This window comes from Oryza glaberrima, chromosome 7, assembly GCF_000147395.1.
Source record: "Oryza glaberrima chromosome 7, OglaRS2, whole genome shotgun sequence".
In the NCBI taxonomy this organism is placed as follows: domain Eukaryota; kingdom Viridiplantae; phylum Streptophyta; class Magnoliopsida; order Poales; family Poaceae; genus Oryza; species Oryza glaberrima.
In genome coordinates, this window is record NC_068332.1 from 18,330,814 (window position 1) to 18,348,311 (window position 17,498).

Sequence of the window (17,498 nt, forward strand, 5' to 3'; positions counted from 1 at the left end):
TTCTAGGATTTTCCACATTCATATTGATGTTAATGAATCTAGATAGATATATATGTCTAGATTCATTAACATCAATATGAATGTGGGAAATGCTAGAATGACTTAATTGTGAAACGGAGGGAGTATTATGCATGTTATATCACTATATTCATATTTTTGAAGTACTTTCATGTGATGCTAATTTCATAGTATTTGTTGAAATCATATAATAAAATAAAATACTGGTCAAAGTATGTTATCGAAGACCGTGTAAAAAAATATAAGCCTTATCATTTGGACAGAGGGAGTATCATATTTTTAAAACTGCTAAATGATGTATTTTATGTGTAGAAATTATTTTAAAATATCAGATAAATTTATAAAATCATTAAAACTTAATTAATTATGTGCTAATGGCTTCTCATTTTGTGTGCACTGGTTCGAATGGGACATAAGGTCCTGGCCGATGAAAACAACCGGTGAGAGTAGTGTTTTAGGACGAAACCACACCTAAAACACCTTGTTCATGATGCAAGCGGCTATGTGTTTTTTCCGTTTCAAATCTATCAGCCTCCTACACTTTGTATTCAAATCCTCAAAAATTTTCTATGCACGTATAAGTCCAACATTTTACAGTATACACCTAAAAAATATAAACTTAAAATCCCACTACTGCTCCTCTTTGCCCACTCCCTCTCTGTCACTTCTTCCTCTCACCGGTGGTGCCTGCACTACCTCTCCCCTCCTCGTCGAGGGCATCGCTAAGAAAGAGAGAAGCTACTCCAAATGATTGTGTGAGGTGGCACTCACATGGGGACACAATGGTCGCGACGGCTGTCTCGAGCTTCCCTCATTGCCAAATCGGAATGGCCCTCCTTGATGTAGCTCCGGATTGTGTGGATCGATGCGTTGGTGGCTGGCGCAGATCGACGACGATGTGTCCCGGTGGCCAGCGTGACGAGGCGGAGCTTCCAGGTGGCATGGATCAGAGGAGTTGATGGCTGTCAAGGCTTCCCATGGGGCGGTGACCTCGATCGCATCGGCACATCCATCTACCATATTTCGCGTCTTCCCAAAACAGAGCATCTTGCCATCTTCCTCTGATGCTCCATTATGTAGGCATTTCTTCTCCCCTACCGTTAGTTGTTCTGCTCAATCGTGACCATCTACTTGATCGTTGCCGGATCCGATCTCAAGCTCACTAGATCTAAGCAACGGTGACGACCTCGACCGAGCTCGTGACGTGGGGGTTATTCGTGACAGTAACAATGCTTAGCGGTGGAATTGGGTGAGACCGGCCACTTGCTCTACGCAGTTTCTCCCTGTGCCTCTGCACACCAAATTCATGCCGCTGCTAAGGCGCGTGTACCATCTGCAGCGCACGCATGCCCATGCGGATTTGCGGCTCCATCCGACCTTGCACGGATATTCGGTCAGGGTGGGATGAGACTACACGCCACGTCCCCACGTTGAGTGTGGCCTAACGGAATTGTTCCGTCGTTTGGGTGGTGTTCTTTTCTTCTGAAGATAAAGATTAAGTTTTTTACGTAAAACGAAGTAGTATTAACGTATGATTGATTGAGTTTTAATTATTATCAACTTGTAAAATAGATTAACATGATATTTTAGAGCAACTTTCATATAGAAAGTTTTCGCACGAAACGCACCGTTTAGCAGTTTGAAAAGCATGTCATGAAAATCTTAATTTTCATCCAACTCTTGTTGGAGAAAAGAACGAGACCTTAATCGATATCTGATATTCTACCTCTGTCCATGTAGTCCATCTTATTTTTAAATAACTACTGTTATTGTTGTTGAAGTGCTATAATTTTAACTTTAACTCTCAATAAATTTAAAATGGTTGGATCATGATGCACGATAGTTTCGTGACTAACATACTTCCTTAATTTGGAATACTATTATTTTTTTCAAAAGAGATGAACGGTCAAAATTCGAAGATAAAACAGTAAATCCAATGGGAAGTATTTGAACACGGATGGATTTTTTGGAAGGCCCCAGCGTCTACCACAAGATTTCGGTTGATAGGCTACATGAACTTTGTTGGTTCGATCCGCGCACAAGCGAGGGACTACAAATTTTTGGTGAATTTTTAATTAGCATGCGTAGAAACATCGCACTGGCCTGCATGGCGAATATGGCCGCTGCATACGGATACTGTTGGAATATATTATATATCGTGTAGTATAATTGATGGTTTGTTTATGCAGCGGTGGAATCATATGAAACACGCCAATTATTTCGCATATCGCCACTTTGGATAAAGTGAGAACAGCTGTATATTTAAGATCCTGAATTTTGGGCGCATTTCCATGTTCAAGGCCATCACAATGTGAAACTGTGAACGGTATAGTGGATTAGGGCGCCCACAATGGTTATCTATAAGCTCTCTACAAGAGATCCATGTCAGCATATTTTCCTACTTGGAAGAGATTAAATGAAGAGAGAGAGCAAAGCTATCTACTAATATGGAGATAGTCTATAGAGAAAAACGAGGCAATAGATTAGAGAGCTATACATACCCATGTAGACATACCATTGAAATGGTTTACTATTAATCTAGTCTATTGCTGAGGTGTACATGTTTTATAGATAACACCTTACTCTACCATTGTGGGTGCTCTTACGGAAGAACGAGAGAGAAAGAGAGCGAGGCAATAAGTACATTCTACCTTTGCTTTTGATTTATATTAGGGCCGAGTTTCGTTCCAAAGTTTTTCTTCAAACTTTCAATTTTTCCATCACATCAAAACTTTTCTACACACATAAACTTCCGACTTTTCTGTCACACCGTTCCAATTTCAATCAAACTTTCAATTTTAACGTGAACTAAACACACCCTAGACAAAAAAAGAAAAAAGTTGTAAAAGCATTTCGCTACATTTTGTTTTGGCACTAGCCAGGGAACGAATAAAAGCAGAGCTAAAAATTTAAATTACAGCTGTAACTGATCATACTCTCTTTATAAAAAAAAAGTTAAACTTATTTCATTTTATGTTTTTTTTTCTAAATAAGTCCAAGGTTTAAATGAAAAGATACATCAGGTAGTTTACCAAAACCCGAATAATCATTTTAATACTTATTAGTTGCTTATATGTATACACTCTTTGGACTCATTACATATAGAATGAGTAACTTTCTATTGATCTTGATAACAAAAGTAATAGGTCTAACATTTTTATAGAGAGAGTACTTACTTGAAAACTCAGACAACATAAAGGGCCGAATTATATTGGCACATGCAAAACATAGAAAACACCAAGGCACTACTCGTATAATACAATTTCTATAGGACAACAGTGGGGGTCCACTGGAGGGAATATTGGATGTGGAGATCCTACAACAGGTATAGTACCTGTGTTTGTCAAGGAGATTTATGCTAAAACAAGTAGTACTAGCCAACATAACCATAGTTTAGGACCAGGTCTTTGTCTGATGGTGTATTAATAATCCATCAGGTTTTTGACTTTTGAGTGTAAACTTACTTGAGAAAGCTGGATGAGACTGCTAAAGTGTACTCCTCTTCCCATAATATAAGAGATTTTGAGTTTTTACTTGCACTGTTTGACCACTCGTCTTATTCAAAAAATTTGTATAAATATAAAAAATAAAAGTTGTGCTTAAACTATTTTGGATAATAAAGTAAATAAAAAAAATAAATAATAATTCTAAAATATTTTGAATAAGACGAGTGGTCAAACAGTATAGACAAAAAAAAACTCAAAATCCCTTATATTATGGGACGTCAGGAGTACCAACATACCAATTGCCAAGTTCGCTGACCTGTCACGAACATGGTTCGTAATTTTGGATAATTCCAAATTTCCGGTAATTTTGGTCCCATCGGTAAGCACAAATCTCCCCGAATTTTGTTTTGTCAAATATTTGTAAATTTAGTTAAAATGTATTCAAATTCAGTCTAAATATGTTAAATTAAAAAATCAGCCAAAAATACTGAAATTTCACAAATTTCGTTTCTTTCAGCCACCACCGTAAAAACTCATGTTTCGAAATTTCAAACCCCCGGTCACGAACCATTTTGTATAAAAAAAAAGTGAAAAGACCCAAAGGAAATACTTCTACATAATTACTGTCTTTGTTGAGGGGTAAACTACAAAAATGACCCGACAGATAGTCTGTTCCCGCATCAAGTTCCAAGCCTAAAGCAAGCCATAAGTGACATAAATGAAGTGAACCACCCAACCTTCTTGCTCGCCACCGACGCGCGCACGATGGCATCGCCGGCGGCGGAGACCTCGCCGCCGTCCACCCCCTCCACCGCATCTTGCCCCACCCCGCGGCCGGATGCGGCGGCGGCGGCGCCGAGCATGAGCCCCTCGCTGCTCCGCGCCGCGCGCAGCGGCGACGAGCGCCGGTTCGTGAAGGCGCTCCTCGCCGACCCGGCCGCCCCGGACCTCGACGCCGTCGCCACCGCGGGGGGGAACACGCTCCTCCACGTGGCCGCGTGGGGGGGGCACCCCGCGCTCGCGTCGCTCCTCCTCCGCCGCGCCCCGGGCCTCCTCGCCGCGCGGAACGCGGCGCTCGACACCCCGCTCCACCTCGCCGCCCGCGCCGGGGCGCACAAGGTCGTCGCCCTCCTCGTCGCCGCGTTCTCCTCCTCCTCCTCCTCCTCCGCCGCCGCGGATGCCTCCTCCCCGTCCTTGCGCGCCCTCACCCGCGCCACCAACAGGCGCGGCGAGACGCCGCTCCACGACGCGGTGCGGGGCGGGCACGAGGCCGCGGCGCGCGCGCTGACCGCCGCGGACCCGGGGCTCGCGGGGCTGTGTGGCGGCGCGGGGGAGTCGCCGATTTACATGGCCGCGGCGGCCGGATCCCTTGGCATGGTGCGCCTTCTCACAAAGACTTACAGGAACGACGAGGAGGAGGAGGAGGAATTGCCCGTATTGTGTTCGTGCACTGGCCCGGGCGGGCGCACGGTGCTGCACGCTGCTGTGCTCACGAGCAACGGTGAGTTTCTCCTATCCTTTCCTGACGAATGTTCAGTTAAAATTCAAGATTTATTTATGTTTGTTCGTCCCTGAGTGTGACGAACTAGTGAGCAGTGTTTCAATTTCAACTCTAGATTGATAGATCTTGTTGGTTATTGTTAATGGAGGGCCTCTGCAACAATCTTTTGTTAAATCAGAATTTCTTTGGATATAATTAACTGTTTTGTATGTAAATTTAGTAGCTAGGGGATCGTAGCTTTTAAGGCAAGTGGATGCAGTATGATTGAGGTGTCTGTTTCGTGTGATATTTTACATCCATTTGATTCTGCTTTGAAATTAATGCGAACTAGTTTGTCATCTTTAGACCAGATTGTTGATTAGTACCTTGTTGTGACATCCTGATAGCGATTTTGGGTTCCGGGGTCTGCTTAACAAGGAGAAAGTTGGTGGGGCTTAACATGATGGATTTATGGTAGTGGAGTAAGAGGAGGTGGCTCTTAGTGTTTGTGAATTTAGAGGGTTGCAGAAATGATTCATTATGTTGGTGGAATTTTGGTGGATACTCATCACATGGCCAGGATAGCCTGCTTTATACTGCATTTGGACCATGAAGCAAAAAGAAAAATAGGGATATGTGTGAAAAGGATCTTATATTCTTATTCGTATTCTTATTGAAAAGTATTTGCAAGGATGGGGCAATGTATGCTAAATATATTGGTTACAAAAATGAATGATGGGGATTGGCATGAGCTATGAACATGATGTAAAGAATGGCCCCGCAATAAAAATGATGTAAAGCATGGAACTTGACCAAAGCAGATGTTGTTCTATTAAAATTACTCTGAATATATGATATATTGGAAGCATTTTGCAACATACAATTCAAATTCAAAGTTGACCCCTAACATAGATGATCAAATCTCATTGGTTACCTTGAAATATTTGTATGTCCTATCTTGTAATAGTCTGCGCATACTATTTGAATGAATCCAACTGGAATACAGCAAAGAAACCAAGTAGAAGGATCATTTATCTTGTGATTATCAAAATTCTGCTCAGCTTTGAATTTGACATGACAATAAGTTTTGTCAATCTTGAACCTTCTTACCATCTCTCATTTCTGTGAGAAACTGATCTGATCTGTTACATTTCCTTTGGTTGTTTCTACGTACAAAAAATCATTACTTTATTTGGACTGTGATTCATATGTGTTTGTTCATGTGAGTGAGTAACTAAGTATGTATTAAAGAAATATGTTTCCTTTTTCTACGAGACAACTGGGGGTACATTTATCCTATCACTAGTAAGTCTTAGAACAAGAAAATTTGTAGCTATAATATAAATATACATTCGTGTTGTCCACACATTTACTAAATTCTTTAGTAATAGAAATGACACAGGGATTGTTGCAGTGGAACCCAACACTTGTGAAAGAAGTAGATGATTCTGGAAGTACTCCTCTTCATTATGTTGCATCTGTTGGAAATATTCCTGCGTTGAAGCTGTTATTGGGATATGATACATCTCCGGCATATGTCCCAGATTCAAATGGTTTATTTCCTGTACATATTGCTGCTAAAATGGGATATGGTCAACTGATCTATGAACTATCAAGATACTGCGCAGATTGTGATGAAATGCTTGACAGCAAAGGAAGGAACTTCCTACATATTGCTGTTGAGCACAAGAAATGGAAAGTTGTTTGGCATTTCTGTGGAACCCAAGAACTTGAAAGAATGTTGAATGTCATGGATTATGAAGGGAATACAGCTCTGCATCTTGCAGTCAAGAATGCTGACCAGATGATAGTGAGCCTTCTGATGGCAAATAAAGCTGTATTGCCAAATATAGTGAACAACCAGGGGCTCACTGCCTTAGATCTTGCCGTGTTGGCAACTGACAAAGGAATTAGTTATACACTGGTAAACTTCTTCACCTTGCCGCCTCTGCTGTTTGCACATTGTAGTTCATATACTTTTTCATCATTTGGATTCAAAGTCTTTAGCTTAAATTTTTAGCTCGCATCCTTTGCCTTCTCTGAATTGTTGATTTCTTATGATAGAATCCACAGGTAATTATACTTCGCTGTTTGGCATGGACGGGAGCTGTCCTTAGTCCTCGTCGCTTGGATCATTTCATAGATGAGTTTAACATCGGGAAAGCTTCTGGAAATGAACTAAAGAAATTCACCAACATTTCACAGAACTTAGTAGTTGGTTCTGTGCTGATCTCCACGGTCACATTCGCAGCAGTGTTCACTCTGCCTGGCGGTTACATATCTGATGGTCATCCACATGCCGGTGCACCGATTTTATGGCACAGATATACCTTCAAGGCATTTGTGATGGCAAACACCCTTGCATTTGTGGGATCCACGCTGTCCACCATTTGGCTCACTTATGCTGGTTCAGAGCATGTCCACCCACTGCTCCGGGCACTCTACATGTTCTTCTCAGTGATTTCGATGGAGCAGGCGACGAGAAGCATGGTGGCGGCATTCGCACTGGGAGCATATGTTGTTCTGAGCCCGGTCAGCGAGCGGATCGCCCTTGTGGTATGCCTATCCACCTTCACCACCCTGTTGCTTCGCAACCCGTCGAATTGGCAGCTAGGGTTCTTGTTCATGCCGATCAAGAGACGGCTGGGGTGGAGAGGCGCTTTTAGAGCCCACCTACCTCAGGAAACGAGGAGCCGTCTCACGGTTGGTGTTGGCTCCAATTTTGCGAGTTTGATCTTTTGGAGGATGCTTGGTATGCTATCTACATACAGTTTTATCTTTCTGTTAGCATTGCTATGAGCTGCAATGTATGTGGTGCCCCTGGTGTAACAAATCACAGAAGTTCAAAGAGTTGCATGTTGTGTACATGAGTGTGTCGTGTTGCTTGTAATTCGATCGTCGTGCGTCTTCTGTTTCTCTGGCTCCCAGCCATATGCAGGCAGCAGGCTGCAGCATGCATGCTCCGGGTTGACGGGTTGAATTGGTTTGTCAGTTCTTTGAGATATAGAGGTTGGATTGGTTCGTCAGTCTTTTAGATATAGAGGGTGGGTTGGATTGGTTCGTATGTTTTTATTAAGTTATAGAGCTATAATTCAGATCTAGAGGTAATATTCTTTTTCAAGGGTCATTTTATCTCACGTGTCTATCGACCAATCACCATGAAAAATACAGTAGGTATGTCCCAATCTGATCTGTTTCTCCAACCAAACACATGCTGTGCAATGGGAGCTTGCCATGGTAAGCGGGCTGGCCCAATCATCCAGCCCTGCAGGCCCATTGGCCCAGCAATTGTACTGACAAGCGCCTACGGCGACCGTGTCTCTGCGAGAGCACCGCGGCGGCGCGGATGGCAAAGGGTCGGGGCGGGTCGTATGTGTCGTACGGCGGCCCATCACGACAAACCGATCGAGTACCTGACAGGCTGACACTCCACTGGCCGTGCATCATACAGGGCTAGATATTTATGTACATAATTTTTGCGAGGAATAAAATATTTCCTCCCTTTTATATTTTAAATCGTTTTAACTTTTTTCCTAACAAAACTTTTTAAGATTTGGTTAAGTTTATAGAAAAATTAGCAATATCTACTATATAAAATTAACTTCATTAAATATAACATTGGATATATTTTGAGAGTATGTTTCTTTTATGTTGAAAATGCTACTGTATTTTTTTATAAATTTAATCAAATTTAAATAAGTTTGATTGGAAAAAGTTAAAACCACTTGTAATATGAAAGAGAGCTAGTACAACTGAAAGAGCAAGAGTACACGTTTTAATTTCAACAAAAGCTATAACTTGAGCACCACCGTGGCAGAAATCTATATGTGCTCATGGAGGATAGCTGTATCTCCTGGCACTCAAGCTCAAGTCGATCACCGTCGGGCTTCCACCATTGCTTCAGACCGTGCCCGTCACCGTCAATGCTCGAGTTCTTCCACAACCTCGCCGATGGCAGGAGATGCTGCAGCGCTCCTTCTCGTCGTCGCCGATCAAGGAGAAGAACATGCCAAAGTACGACAGCATCTCATTGTCGTCATCTGCACCTTTCTCGAAGTAGTCGATGTAGCTTTTGCAGATGATGTCCCCCTCGTGCACGTACAGCTCTGGCGCCCCGCCGCCCACGACGTCTTGAACAGTTTCTCCATCTGCTCCGTATGAGGGCATGCTTATTTGGCAAAAAAAAGAACATTTTTAGGTGTCAAATCGGATGTTTGATCATATGTCGGAAGGGATTTTCGAACACGAATGAAAAGATTTCATAACTCGCTTGGAAACCGTGAGACGAATCTTTTAAGCCTAATTAATCCGTCAGTAGCACATGTGGGTTACTGTAGCACTTATGGCTAATCACGCCGGCTCGCCTTCGCCACCGCCGATTGGTGATTTTGTCTCCACGGCTGGTGGATTCCACCACCATTACCGGGTGTCTTCGTCTTCACCGCCGACCGCCTTTGCAGCCGCCGACTGGTGCTTTCGCCTCCACGGCTAGTGGACTCCGCTGCCGTTGTCAGGCGTCTTCTTTTTCACCACCGGCCACTTTTGCCGCCGCCGGCTGGTGGTTTTGCCTATATAGATGGTGGACTCCGTCATCGTTGATGGACATTTTTATCTTCACAGCCGGCCGCCTTAGTTGCGTCCATGGTTGATGTTTTCGTTGCTATTGATGGACGACCTTCTCCCCACATCGGCTACCTCTGCCGTCATTGATGGGAATATTACAAAGCTAAGTCATTATTAATTTTCTTCTTTATATCATATTTTTCTTTTACTCTGCCTCACTACATCAATTGGTTCTCCATTGAGTAGTGAGTCGTGGGTTACAGATGTTATATCATATTTTTTCAACAATTTTCATAGTATTTATCTTGATTGCTTGCGAAATAATCCAAGTAAAAAAAGTAACGATCGAGTTATGGAGCTCAATTTCCCTATTCTTTCCGTTTAGTTTGTCGATGGATAGTTGCCTTTGAGCCGATTCAAACCACGTGGGGACTCGTTGGATGGAGTGTATAATGCAAGGTTCTAAGTATTACTCGGAAGAAATCAAAAGCAGAGAGATAATTGTGAAGACGATGACATCTATCAACGACGATGTAATAGACCAGCTGTGTAGACGAGGACACCAAGAGATTAATCTCGTGACGTTCCAGAAACTGAACGAGATTGAAGTGATCTTTGAGCGTAGTCCTGTAGGAGAACACATTCGTTGACAGCCTTGATCAACTTCATCTTGCCGTTGGCCTGCAGGGTGTGCAGGAGCAGCTACGGGGCGGGTCGATGCCTGCAGCGACGCAGAGCTCCGGGTGCGTTTGCAGCAACATCTCGGCTTTTCGGCACAATATATACATGCAAACAAATATAATCGTGATTGGGTTAGCATATAAAATAATGCATGGATGTATTGTTGATTATGGGAACAGGTAAGCAAGTTAATTTGTTTGCTCCCTCCATGTCTTGCATGCTCCCCTGTACACACATTGGTCGACCATGGTTTCAATCAACAGCAATCCATCTGCGTGGGAGGGAGCAATCCATAAAGTAGCACTCGGCGACGGTGAGGTGATGGACGCGTCGTGATTTCAATCGGCGTGTGAATACAACAAAAATACCAGGTGATCAAACAACTATTAGAAATTAATCTAATAAAAATTAGATTGGAACAGCAAACCAGATTGAAATATTGGAGCCGTCCATGATGCAACGCTGCCGATTAAATAATTAGCTTGCATGGTGATCTGGTTCTTCGGTTTGTGCTTGACGATCGAGGATGTATGTCCAGCATATACACACGGTCATGTCATCTGATGCCTCTGTTTGTTTGATTGGTTTGGCTCGATTGCCATTAATGTTGGCATGCATATGTATTAGATTGGAACACACTCACGTGAAGGTACTTGATAACTCGGGGAATAACGGACGCTCAATTAATTGCAGATTGATTTGATCGGTGGTCATCCTCTTATTTGATAGACTTGGGGCCTGTTTATTTCGCGAAAAGAAAATTTTTAGATGTCACATCGGATATTTGATCGGATATCGGAAGAGGTTTTCAGACACAATGAAAAAACTAATTTTATAAAACTCGCCTGAAAACCGCGAGACGAATCTTTTGAGCCTAATTAATCTGTCATTAACACATGTGTCACTACTAAAAAACCCTCATAAAGAACGGCTCATAGGTGTCAGTTCATTTAAAACCGATACCTATAGAGCTTTTCCCTCCTTCCTACGATGGAAAAACATAGAACCGACATATTTAAACATTATAGGTGCCGGTTCTAGCCAAAAAAGGCAGTTATACTATAGGTGCCGGTTCCAGCGATAGAACCGGCACCTATAATATATTATAGGTACCTTTTTTTTTAAAAAAAAATGACACCTATAGCTTTGAGCCGAGCCCATCAGAACCGCACCCACCGCGCGTCCTTATCCACTCGATCGTTCTCCACCTTATCCATCTCGCGTCTCTCTCTCGTCCCTCAGCTCTCGCATCTCTCTCCCTCCCCTCTCTCTCACGTCTCTCTCCTTCCCCCCTCTCTCTTGTGGTGCCTGCCCGGCGAAAACGGCAGCGGCGGCGGTGGCCGCGCCCTCGGCCAGATCCGGCAGGAGGGGAGGCGGCGCCGGCGGGCACCCCACGGGCGGAAGCGGCGGGCTCCCGCGGCCATGCCCTCCCCTCCGCAGATCTGGCGAGAGGGGAGGTGGCAGGTTCCACAGCCGCCGGCGGGTACCCCACGGGTGGCGGCGGCGGGCTCCCCTCCACCAGATCCGGCGAGAGGGGAGCATGTGGGGAAGGCAGTTGGGAGTCGGCGGGCTCTCGCGCCGGCGGCTGCCTGGTGGAGGCAGTTGCGGCGCACCTCGGCAGCGGTGGCGGCCGCGCCATCCCCATGTGGCGACGGCGGCAGGGGTGGAGAAGGACACTAGTGGTGCAGGCGAGGTGGCGGCTGGCAGCTTGAGTTCTTTAGTGTTTTTCTTTTCGAGTTCATGAGTTATTGTTGAGTTCTAGTCCTAATTTTGTTGAGTTCTTGTCCCAAACTTGTTGAGTTCTTAATGCTTCGTACCATCCATATACTTGTTTCCTGTTGTTTTTGATCTCGGATCCGAGAGGCGGTGATGAAGGGGAGTAGGGCTGGGTTCGAGGGAGGATGACAACGACGGTGGCGTGTGGTTGGTGAGTTCGGCTCGGATTCGAGCCAACTCTCTTTTTTTTTTGGCTCGAGCAATGCTAAAGGTGTCGATTCTATTTTCCTTATAGGTGTCGGTTGCTAGTATTTGTGCCGACCAATTGGTGTCGGATGAAAACCCGACACCTATGGCCTTTTTTAGTAGTGTGGGTTACTGTAGCACTTATGGTTAATCATGGACTAATTAGGCTCAAAAGATTCGTCTCGCGATTTCCCCCCAACTGTGCAACTATTTTTTTAATCTACATATTTAATGCTACATGCATATGTCCAAAGACTCGATGTAATACTTTTGGGAAAAAATTTTGGGGAACTAAACCAGGCCTTGATCCAGTTGGAATTTTCAGCGTCGTTGGAATCTAGCTTCTTGTTGAGAACATGGCTCGGATGAAGGTAGTACCAACAGTACTGACAAATAGTTCCATCACACTTCTCGACGGAAAACTCGATGCAACCCCACCTGATGCGCCAACTGTCGAAACTGAAATTCGGCAATATGAAAAGACGGTAGCGCACGAGACCTAAAAGTAGATGGATACAAAGATAAGAATTTAGACAGGTTCAGTGAGAGGTAATAACCTACTCCTGTTTTGGGGATTGTATCCGCCGAGTTGTGTATTGATCTTACGATCTGTTTATGAATCTCTGTGTTCACCCTTTAGAGGGGGCTCCTGCCTTCCTTATATAGGTTGGGAGGCAGGGCTACAAAGGAGAAACCTAGCCTGGACACGACATTACTTTCTAATCTATTACATGGTAGTACCTGATCGAGGCTATGTAATCCTACCATAAGATATAAGGCAATATAACAACCGAGTCTTACCCTATTACATAATATATGGATCCGGCCCATCTTCTATATCTAGTCGAATATGGAGGCCATATGGGTACCCGGTACCTATATTCTCCACATTGGGAAAGCTCAATGCCAAACAAAGCCTAAACCATCAACGGTGGAATGCTCGCAAGATGTTTGTGCTGCTAATTTACCGCAGCGTTTTCGTTGTTTTCTTCTCCTTTTATTCCAAACTGAAACGAAATGTCCATAGGTCCTATATATGTGCGGGCCACAAGTCCCATAGTGTCGCGTGCCATATTGCAGACGATCAGAACAGGGAGCGAGCGACCCAGACTTCACCACAACGTGAACACGCTGTCATGTATCTGGTGGGCTGCATGGGCTGCTGGAGAAATGGGCTTGGCCTAGCTCACATACTGAAGGTGCAAGCAACCAAGAAGTATAAATACCAACCGTGGCAGTGAGAGAAGGCATCGATGAATTAGAACCTGATGGCTGTGGCCTCTTCTTCCTCCTCTTGATTTCTCCTCTAATCCCCTACTCTGTGTTTCTTTGATTCCCTTTACCCCCTGCTTCTCTTCCCAATCTATGCTGCTAGTTCTTCCAATTTGTATCCCTGAACTTGATATACAGAGTTGGAGAGGATATATTGCTCCTGTGCTTGTGTTCACTAGTGAGATTCATGTGGGATCGTGACAATATGGTATCAGAGCAGTCGATTCATGGGATTCCGATCCGGGAGATGCAGTGGACGACACATGGGGGTAGTGATGACTGTTGGGGCCAGGATTTGAGCCATGGAGGTGACAGTGTCGGAGGCGCCCGTCAGGTTTTCGATGAAATGCCAAGCCAGTTAGGAAGTGCTGCAGGTGCTGCACTCCATGTCCAAGTGAACCACCTCATCTACCCTGTGTCTACCAATGTGATGCATCAAGTCTTCAACCCCTACGGAGCAGTGGCGGTGTAGATGCTTGTGGTCGATGCATGGCGTGTGGAGGCAATTGTTTGGTTTCGGACGACCTGCGACGCAGAGTGGGCTCAGGCTGAACTCCACGGCCGCAATATCTACGACGGGGGCTGCGTGTTGGATGTGCAACATGTGCCGACCTTGCTCGAAGACAGAGCCGACATTGCACCCACCAAGTGTTCGATGCAAGTACCAGGATGTGCCACCACAAAGTCTGATACCCAGAGCACTCCTACTACTCTGGAACACATGTTCCCGGCCACCATGAGCCCATCTGCGGCCTCAACCAAATCAGCAGTCACAACAACGTCGGCTTCGGTCACCGAGGCCATGGAGGCTGAGACTAGCATGGACAAGGTGGTGGAGAACGCAGGCAAGGCCATTCAAGACCTGTGCACTAGGATCGATCGGATTTTGGAGGCATTTCACGACACCAAGGTGGATTTATCCGAGAACAAGGATTCCACTAGAGATGTGGCAGTGTTGAGCGCCAACACTAGTCCAACTACCATTGCATTGGAGGTCAGTGCTGAGGTTGGCCCAACTAACCATGTTGACTCAGCCAAGCTTGGCATGGGAACAACCATCGAGTGTTCAATGAAGGGGAAGAATCAGTTGGTTGATGATGATGGCAAAGACATGGCCAACGATGAGAGAACTGAGCTCATTGAAGTGGATACCAAGTTTACTTCTGTGAATTTATGGTTCAGAGATCCATGGTTAGCCCTCAATGCAATTCCTTCTAGGATCTTGATTGGGTGTCTAAGCCATGACCTTGGTGTTAACAGTCTCTCGTTGGTTCCATCTACGTTGGAAGTGCCATACCATTGCTTTGTATTGGGCTCAGTATGTAGAGTTAGCTCTCCACCAGTACCACTTTGGAGAGTGGCAGTTCCATTGTACAGCGATCAGGTCAATTCAGGTTCTCGGCCCTCGCCATGGCCTGATCCATGGTTGCATTCAGGCAGCGGAAGTGTGGTGGTATTTCAGCCTCTCCAACCATGGCCACCCCCTCTACAAGCCAAGAGCAAAGGTTCTATTGTTGAGCGGCAGCTAGAACTGTGGCATGATCCTCAAATAAAACAAGATAACAAAGGTGTTGTGGTGAATCTCCTACAACCCAGACTTTCACCTGACAAATGGAATGAGTCTTGGTTTAGTTGTGATAATGCTTGGGAGTTAGCACAAAGTCACAGCAAGTTCTTGCTGACAGAACACATGGCCTTGATTGCACAATATGAAAAGAATCGCTTTGAGCAAGATCTAAGTCTGTGTATGGTAAGCAAAAGGGCATCCTGGAATCTTTGGAATCTGTTGACTGAGGGATCAATATCATTAATGGAAGCAAAAGCACAATTGTTTAGGAGGATGCATTGGGTTGGTAGTAAAACTATGGATCAATTTGTGTGGAATTTATGCATGCCGAATATGGAGAAATCACCATGGCCACCACCTCCTCATAAGATCAGAACTGATTTATTGTGGTTGAATTCGCATGAAGTATCATCTCTCCAATTCAATGCTGAATTCTGGAGGTTGCTGGCAAGAATCAATTTGTTTGATTGCCATTCTGGACAAGAGGATATGTAGCTGTTCTAGGCAGGTGCAAAGCAGTGCTCTCACTTTGGTGCAGTTCCTTGGATCGGTTACCACGTATAATGCAAAGTTTTGGAGATTTTCGCCTGATAGTGTTTCAATCCAAGGGAGTAAAGAATCCAATTTCAGGGTTGCATACCTTATGTGCAGAAGTTCAGATAGGCAATTTGCAAGCAGCAATATAGCTCTGAACATTCAAACAAGCTCTTCTTGTCATGTTTTACACAAGTGTGGTCAAGTTCTAAATTCGTGTCAAGCACCAAGTTCATTTCAGCTCAAACTTACAGCAAGTTGTTTACTGGGCAAACATTCTCTTAGAAGGAAAGGCATAGGTTCTGTTCCTACTGACAAAAGAACCCATTTACAAGTGCTGCTGCATCAACTTATGTACAAGAAATCATATCAAATGTATGAGACCAGAGCTCAAGTGCTGAAACTGACAAGGCCTTGGAATCTTGGAATTCTTCTTCTCAACAATTCCTTGATGGCTATCTACAGCAGAAGTGTTGCATCGACTTGGGGACAAGTCGATTTTTAAGGAGGGAGGAATGTCATGTATCTGGTGGGCTGCATGGGCTACTAGAGAAATGGGCTTGGCCTAGCTCACATACTGAAGGTGCAAGCAACCAAGAAGTATAAATTCCAACCGTGGCAGTGAGAGAAGGCATCGATGAATTAGAACCTGATGGCTGTGGCCTCTTCTTCCTCCTCTTGATTTCTCCTCTAATCCCCTACTCTGTATTTCTCTGATTCCCTTTACCCCCTGCTTCTCTTCCCAATCTCTGCTGCTAGTTCTTCCAATTTGTATCCCTGAACTTGATATACAGAGTTGGAGAGGATATATTGCTCCTGTGCTTGTGTTCACCAGTGAGATTCATGTGGGATCGTGACACACGCACGCATGTCTGTGGATCCTACAAACTCTCTGTGGGAAAACAAACTGAAAGCCAAAATAGAAATAGGAAACTAAGGAATTAAGGAGACATGATGCAATAATATAGCTAGGCTAACACTAGAAAGGAAAGACACGCATCACACACGCTTACGAACAATACAAAGTTACAATGCAATTCTAACCCGACCTGGAAACCCTGCGTAGCGGCAAGCCTGCCCTCCAATGCTGTGCTGAAGGATAGTTGTACTGTGTCTTGGTCAAGCTCAGCTCATTGTCCGGCTTCCACCACTGCTCGAGGCTATGCGCCTTGAGGACCCGCTTCTTGAGACGGTTCGCTTTGCGGAGCAGCGTACACTTGGACGGGTGATTCTCCACGTCATTGTCCATCCTCAAGTTCTTCCACAGCAGTGCCGACGGCAGGAGGTGCGGCCGTTCCTTGTCTTTGTTGAGCGCTGAAAAGAACATGTCTCGGTACGACAGCTTCATCGCCGACATGCCGATGCTAGGGAAGCGTTCCTGCACCAGTTGCCTTTGCTCGAAGTAGTCGACGTAGCCCTGGCAGATGGGGTCACTGTCGTGCACATATAGTTCTGGCGTCCATTGCGACAACCGTACGTTTGAACAGGTCTTCCATGTGCTCCTCGTGGGACTTCACGATCTTGCTCAGGCCTACCTTGAGGAGGGAGCTCGTGGCGTATAGATGCATCTTGGCCTTCTCATTCGGGCGCAGCAAGTTGATTGCCGGCGCTGGCGACACTTGCGGCGGGTTGAACAGAAAGGTGGGGAGGTTGAAGCCTTTCTCGGCCATGGACCGCCCGACATCTAGAGCCTGCGACGCACCAAGTGAGTGCCCGGCGAGCCACATAGTACAGGAGTTTGCACTACCTTGGAGGAGTCCTTCAACTTCGTCGTGGGTGATGTCACAACGATTGGAGTTGGAAAATGTATTGTATACGATCTTGATGTCATGTATTAGATCTCCCAGGTTGGTAGGAATGGTGCCTCAGAAGGCGACGACATAGCTTGGAGCGGACGGGTGGCGGGGCAGGCCGGCTGGTGGCTCGTACTCATAGGTGGCTCCGAAGATTTCATCATCCCGGCCGGAGTCAGAGC

At 45.1% G+C, this 17,498-nt stretch overlaps 1 protein-coding gene and 1 pseudogene across 2 annotated transcripts; one reads left to right on the plus strand and one right to left on the minus strand.

The window, feature by feature from the left end:
* The first annotated feature begins 4,167 nt into the window (after positions 1–4,167).
* Positions 4,168–7,809, plus strand: LOC127780782 (protein ACCELERATED CELL DEATH 6-like). Of its 2 annotated transcripts, none has more exons than XM_052307753.1 (3): positions 4,168–4,965; positions 6,336–6,868; positions 7,018–7,809. In XM_052307753.1, the coding sequence occupies exons 1-3, from the start codon at positions 4,230–4,232 to the stop codon at positions 7,741–7,743; spliced, it is 1,995 nt and encodes a 664-aa protein (XP_052163713.1). In that variant the 5' UTR covers positions 4,168–4,229; the 3' UTR covers positions 7,744–7,809. The 2 variants fall into 2 exon arrangements, with proteins under 2 accessions (XP_052163713.1, XP_052163712.1); XM_052307752.1 differs by having other exon boundaries at positions 4,169–4,965; positions 7,009–7,809.
* Positions 7,810–16,562: 8,753 nt separating this feature from the next.
* LOC127780266 (GDSL esterase/lipase At4g10955-like) lies at positions 16,563–17,250 on the minus strand (annotated as a pseudogene).
* Between the last annotated feature and the right edge of the window lie 248 nt (positions 17,251–17,498).